Raw genomic sequence first — 6,986 nt, 5'->3', positions numbered from 1 at the left:
ATAAAAACAAAACAAAACAAAACAAAACAAACCAGGAGTTTGTTTTGAAAGCAAAATTTTTAGGAGTAGAAAGTGGTGGTTAGTTTTTTGTGTAAATCTCATAGGACCATAGAGTGCTCAGATATTTGGTTAAACATCACTTCTGGGTAAGCCTGCAAGGGCATTTCCAAATGACATTAGCATTTGAATCCGCAGACTCAATTCAGTAGATCGCCCTCCTTAGTATGGATGGGCACCCTCTGATCTATTAAAGGCATAAATGGAACACAAAGGCAAAGGGAAGGAGAAGTCATTCTCTTGTCTGTTTGAGCTGGAACATAGCTCTTATCTAGCCTTATACCATTAGTGATCTTGATTCTCTAGTTTGCAGACTTGTGGTGAAACTATATCACCAGCCTTCTTGGATCTTCATAATCATGTGAGCTAACTCCTTATAATCAATCAATCACCTCTCTAATTGCTTCTTCTAGATGACCCTGACTAATGCAATGAGCAAAAACAGGAGTATTTAATTTCTATTATGGAAACTTTTAACACATGAAAAGTAAAGAAACCAGTATAATACCCATGTACTTCCCACCCATCCTCATCTGTCATTAACTCAGGGATGGTCATAATTTATACACCTGAACAGGTACAACAGTGGCTCTGAGACATCTGTCTCCAAGACCCCTTTCCCTTCTCATCTCTGTTTTGTACATCTTTGTATTCCCAGGTCTTTTTGTAGAGAATTGGCCAAAGTAAATGAATACAGATGTGGTCTAGGATTATTTTGTGTCTACTATGAAATACACAGCTGGTGTATGGAGCAGTTCTCCCTGCTTTTCAAAGGAGTCATGCTTTGTGATTTTGTTGTTTTTCTTGGAAAGGTCATGCTCAGAAGGAGGGCAGTGTCTATAGCATGAAATTTTCTTCCTCTTCCATCATCTTTTTTCTTCTTCCCTTTATGGAGTAGGTTTTTGATAGAATGCAGAGGCAGACACTTTTCCAGTACAATACTGAGTCACAGTTATACAATGGAAGGTAGTCCGTATGGATGGGAGGAAGGTTTATTTGCTTGTAGATGCTGCATTTGAAGCAGGACCCTGAAGTAGAGGCTGAAGGGCAGAGGAGATCAAAGAAGAGGCAACGGAAGGGGGACAGAAGAAGCGAAGAAGTTCTAGACATGTATGCAGGGCAGACTTTCAGCAGACTGATGGGAGACTTGATGAAAAAGTTAAGGACCATTATGCCTGTTCTCTGAACTTCATGAATCTGACTTTCAATCACAATAAAATGTTTTGAAAATACACATTGCTCTCAATCCGACCTAGACGTTCCACAGAAAACCAAGTTGTTGGGACTGAGCAGCCACATATTTTTCTAAAACCACCTTGGGAATCACATCATGTAGCATCACAACTTGATGGAGATACATGTCCATGGTAGTTGCTGCCAGCAATAGGAGCATGTTTCAGGGTCAATCCTCACACATAGGTCATAAAAGGCTGGGCTGGAGTGGGCCAGCTGGCTGATGGATGTTCACTGGGCCTGGACTGAGTGACACTAATTCGTCTGCATAGTACAGGGTCTGGCACGTACTAGCTGAGAGGTGAGAGGGAGTTTTGAATGAATCAATGAATAAAACTGCTGCTTCTCCACATGTTACATTGCTGGGCCTTGCTGCTTCTTTAGATAAAAGAGAAGGAAGCTACATTTTACTCTAGATGAAGCATTCTGAAATCAGAGAATTCAGCTTTTGAGGCTTTCGGTAATTTTCCTTAAGCATGTCCTTCATTAGCCTTCTAGAACAAGATACTGTTTTTTGGGCAACAGCTTAGAACTTTTCCTGATAAACTGTGTCAAAGGCTAGCTCAACTGTAGAGGCAGTTGGGTGAAAGAATTTTGGAAAGTTGAGATATCCTCCAGAATGTGGTATATATTTCAAATTAGCATCAAAGACACCAGGCTGTTTCATCCCAGTTCCAAGGATTAAGGGGTAGAAGAGGGAAGGACACTCTTTAACTTATCCCTACTGGTATACTAGTGATTTTTTTTTCCTGTCCTCGCAACTTTGGACTCAGTTGGTTTAGAGATCTTCATTCCCAAGTGACAAATGTTTCCAATGGCGAAGAAAATCATGGCTCCTTTGAACCAGACAGTCCTGCCTGGGCATTTCAAATCAAAAGATCATGGAGAGGTTTACTGTTCTGACTGAGCATGGGTGGGAAATTATGGGAGGGAAGGCTCTTTGCGTGGGACTGACAGGCACACTTCGATCCTTGGTCCCTGGCCACTGAGCGCCAGTAGAAACTTCTGTTCATATGCCCAGCACCAAAACACACCCCTCCATCTCCCTAAATACGGTCCCTAGTTGAAAGCCACTTTTCATTCATGCATCATTCAAAAGTGACAGTGTGCCTTGTATAAAATTTTGATATGGAATACTATTTTTCTAGGATGTTTCCTATTGAGTCAAAGGAAAAATTACAGATATGGTTTTCTTTCTTTTCTTTGAATCACTCTCTATTTTCCACTAGGTGTTCTAGTTTTAAAACATTTTATGCAATTTGAAACACGACCACAGACTTTAAGAAATTGAGTTGATTAAAGCCAATAGATTTAAAGTTGTCTAGATTTGGCAGTGTCTAAATTGTGCATTCCATGGCCCCACAACTCATCTAATAGACAGCAAATTGCAATGGCATAAGGTTTTCTATTTTAGTTTTTGTATTGGAAGAAATATTTTTATTAGAAGATGCACACTGCTATACAGAGGGATGTATTACACTGGCCTTTGCATAGTTAGCTCAGGTACTAAGTTAAACTTAATTTGTGCCAATGGGGATTGCATCAGCTGGCTAAACACACATACATACACAACTCTGGTGATTCTTACTTTCTGTCTTCTTGCTTTTTCATCATAGTGTTTATTGTAGCAACAGCTGCAACATACTTCTACAGGGTTCATTTTGGTGTCAGGTAACATCTTTTTAAAGAAGTTCCTTTCAGCTGCACATATTTTTTGGGAAGGTCCTTTCTTGTTTTGACCAGTAGTTGCCACCCAAGAGAGTTCCCGTCACACTTAAAAGGTTGGTTAAGTCAGCTTACTTATCTCAGGGTTCACTGCTTTTATTCAGAGGCAGGAATACTAGCATGAAGGATGAGAAGTCTAAGAAAGTACTTCAAAGAATTTAGAAGTTTACCCCAGTGTTAACATTCGGCGGTCCTAGATTTAATTTCTATCCATTGTGTTTCCAGCACAAATCTAGTGGAGTGACATTTCTTCAAAGCTCTTTAACCATGCAGCAGGCTCCAAGGAGACAGAGCTTGACTTCAGTCACTGCCTTCAATGTCTTCTGAGAATCTTTCCTTCTTCATTCAATGGACCCTAGCCTACCTACTTTCTTCCAAGAACTCAGGTTTAAGTATAAAAGTCTTTGAAACCATTTATGGCTCCAACCCAGAGGCTCTTAGAGTTGTTATCCACTCTTAAGCAGATGTGACCTGCTCAAGGTTAGAAAGCCCAGTGGCAGAGCTAAGATGTACATTTGTATCTCCTGATCCCAGCTCAGGGCTCTTTTCCCTGAACCAGGGAACCTGGCATCAAATGATTATGGTCTCACAGGGTTTGTGTGCATCTCTAGAGACAGCTTTCTGTTTGGTAAGATTTCAAGCTAAGCTTCTCTTTCAGCTGGAAAATATTTACATTGAGCATGAGGGGCCTGTGGATGGATCTGCTTCATTACACTCATCAGTGTGTGCGGCATCCCCAGTGATAACAGGAATCCTGGAAGGTCAAATGTGATGCTCCCCACTTTCAGGGAGAGGTGTGTGGCCAAGTGAACCATTTGCCAAAAGGATGTGGCCTCTTCATCTCTAATTCTTGGAGTCTGGAATGGCTATGTCAAGTGATGAGAGGAGGAACATACATTTAAGTGGCAAACATAATCTTCTAGATTCCATGCTGGACACCATCATGGTTAAAGCTGAGGGTCTGGGGGCTGGGGGTTTAGCTCAGCGGCACAGTGCCTGCTTGGCAAGCATGAAGTCGTGAGTTTGATTCCCAGTACTGGAAAAATAAAATAAAATAAAATAAAATAAAATAAAGTAAAGTAAAGTAAAGTAAAATAAAATAAAGTAAAGTAAAGTAAAGTAAAATAAAATAAAATAAAATAAAATAAAATAAAATAAAGCTGAGGGTTTGGCAAGGCCTCATTAATTAATTATTAGTTGTTTAATCTTGGTCAAGTTTTCTAACATCTCTGCTTTAGTTTACATATCTGTAGAATGGAGCTGCTACTGCTATTTCTTACCTATAAATGTTGTTATTCAGATGAAATAAATTAATGCAGACAAAGCACTTAGGACAGTGCCTGGTAGTTAGTAAGTGCTATATAGTGATTTCTGTTATTATGCAAATTAAAAATAAATTCACACATGTTTTACCATAATGAAAAGATGCATGTTGAATTAGAACTGCTACCTATGAGGATATAAGGGAAATAAAAATAAAACAAACCCCACAAGCTCATGCAAGGGATGTCAGAGTCCATACATTTAATCGTTATAAATGTTGCTTTTTTATTATCCCATTGCCATGATCAATCAACTGAGGTTAAAGCAATGTAAATTAAGGCACTGAGCAGAAGGCAGGAGGCAGAGCCAGGAGGTGCACTTGGAAGATGGTCTCTGGTATCAAATGGGAGATTGGATTTTAGGCTTTGCTTTTTCATTTCCAAACCTCAGACTGCAGACCTCAGATCTGCAGGCTGTCCATCATTCACACTCTTTGAGGATCTTGGCAGACCCTGCTAGCCACACTGAGCTTGCGGAGCAGGGTCAGGAGATGTGTTTTCTGACTGCAGGAAGCATTGTGTCGGATGCTTGGCATGCAGCTTCACAAGTTTCAGCAACAGGTTTTATACAGGGATTTCTCAAAGGCCCAATCATGAGAAATTAAAATAAAAGGCCCCCAAATATAGGATTGGTTAAATTAATTGTGCACATCTGTGTAACAGAATATGCTTAGCCCTACTAAGATACTACTATGGAATAAAATTAATGACCTAGAAAAATATTCATAATATATTATTATTTAAAAATATGCTACAATGTTACAAAAAATGAATATATATGTATCTGTAATGCACATATGTACAGAAAAATGGCAGGCAAGATGAGTATATCATAATATTAACCACAGTCATCTTGAGTATGGATATTATGAATCTTAATCTTGCTTTATTTGATCTATATTTTCATTTTTTCTGTAGTAAGCCCATATAAATTTTTAAAGGAAAAATAATTTATTAAAAGGAGTGGGTCCCTATAATGAAGGCAGCTTCATTTGTGTTCTTCTCTGCTCCCATGATCAATTAGAAATCATCTCGTCTACTCCTGTCTGGCTGATGTAATGGCTTCTACTCTTGTGCACAGGTACATGGCCCTTATAGCACAGGTCCCACTACATTATGATTACTGGTGCATAACCAGTTATATCCTGGCATAGAACCTAGTACATAAGTAAGTTTGAAATAAATAAATAAACAAAGAAATAAATAAATTTGTAGGGGATTAGCAGCTTGGATTTGGGTAGGAGCTCTGCCATTTATATGCTAGGTGAGTTTATGGTCCTGATAGTTGCAGTAGTCATTGTGGTTTAAGAGAGTACACGTATATTTCCAAAATGGCAATGTGTCAGTCACAAGGTGGGTGGGAGTGCAGAGGAAGAATACCTTATTATTGCTCTGTCTACTAGCAAGTCTACATCTTCCCACCCCTTCTTTCTCCTTGGCTCCCTAAGGCATCATGGTTGCCATAGCAGCCAGATGCTGATGATGCCTCTAGAGGGTACCAACATGAAATTGAGCCAGCTCTCAAGCCCTCACTTCTCCATGCCCTTTCAAGGCCAGGGAGACATGGTCTGAAGCTAGGCCTCCTGTCAAGCCCCCCATTCTGTCTTGGATCACTGAGACCTGTACACGCTGCCTCTGCAGCCTCGGTTCAGGGCCCTGAAGCACCCCTTTGGAGACTCACTTCTCTCCAAGCTCTGCCTCCTGGCGTCTTGCCTGGTTGCCTTGGAAACAGGTTCCACTGCGGACAAAGGAGGGAGCTGGGTCCTGCTTCCTCTTGGTCCTGTCGATGAGGATTTTTAGACCGTGGAGACTGCGCTGCCCGGCCCTGCACCTGCCCTCATTCCCCACATTCTCGCTTAAGTGGAGCTTGCCCACCTTCAGCACTGACGAGGAGATGTGTAAAAGTGTGACCACAGGTGAGTGGAAGAAAGTCTTCTATGAGAAGATGGAGGAAGCAAAGCCAGCTGACAGCTGGGATTTCATCATAGACCCTAACCTCAAGCACAACGTGCTGGCCCCTGGCTGGAAGCAGTACTTGGAGTTGCACGCCTCAGGCAGGTGAGTAGACCAGGAAGCAGGGGCCGCACTGGGCCTCCAAACGTGGGTACTTCTTAAGGCCAGGAGAGAACACATTGAGCCCAAGTGCTTAACTTCAACCTCGCTATGAGGCTGGTGTTGACAAGGAAACAGAGAGAACCCCTACCAGAAATGCTGCATGTCTCAGTTTGACTTTAGCTCTTTCCCGGATTACCTGTGTAGCTTTTCCTTTCATAGTTTTCCCATCCAGAGAATGAAGAGGCAGAACATATTTATGACTCTTCAACTCTGATGTTTTACATATTTTCAGATTTTAATAATCTTCCCCAAATAGTTGAAAACTGAGAATTAGTGAGCTTGAGGTCTATTGCGGGGAAGGGTCAAGAGATCTGTTTTTTGGTCCAGGAACAGTTCAGTTTATATCTATTTAATTCAGGTTGATTTAAAATACCAAATATGTGAGTTATGTTAGAGAGTGGCTCTACTATTAGCTCTATGGCCCTTGAGTAATTTAGTTTCTTTCTTGGACCTCAATTTCCCCACTTGCAAAATGAAGGGTTAGTCTAGATCAGTGATGGTGAACTTCTTAGAGCTTTCAATGATGCAAATGAC

General features: G+C 40.9%; 1 protein-coding gene across 1 annotated transcript in view; it reads left to right on the top strand.

Moving 5' to 3' along the window:
* The first annotated feature begins 6,116 nt into the window (after positions 1–6,116).
* The window catches only part of Rtp1 (receptor (chemosensory) transporter protein 1), a 2,848-nt gene continuing 1,978 nt past the window's right edge, over positions 6,117–6,986 (top strand). Inside the window, exon 1 of the mRNA XM_005383256.2 lies at positions 6,117–6,395. Coding sequence (XP_005383313.1) covers positions 6,124–6,395 — 272 coding nt within the window. The 5' untranslated portion in view covers positions 6,117–6,123. The remainder of the gene's footprint in view (positions 6,396–6,986) is intronic.

Source organism: Chinchilla lanigera, unplaced genomic scaffold, assembly GCF_000276665.1.
Source record: "Chinchilla lanigera isolate Chin_1 unplaced genomic scaffold, ChiLan1.0 scaffold00019, whole genome shotgun sequence".
NCBI lineage: Eukaryota > Metazoa > Chordata > Mammalia > Rodentia > Chinchillidae > Chinchilla > Chinchilla lanigera.
Note: the sequence above shows the minus strand (reverse complement) of the source record. Positions and strands in the feature narration are given on the sequence as shown.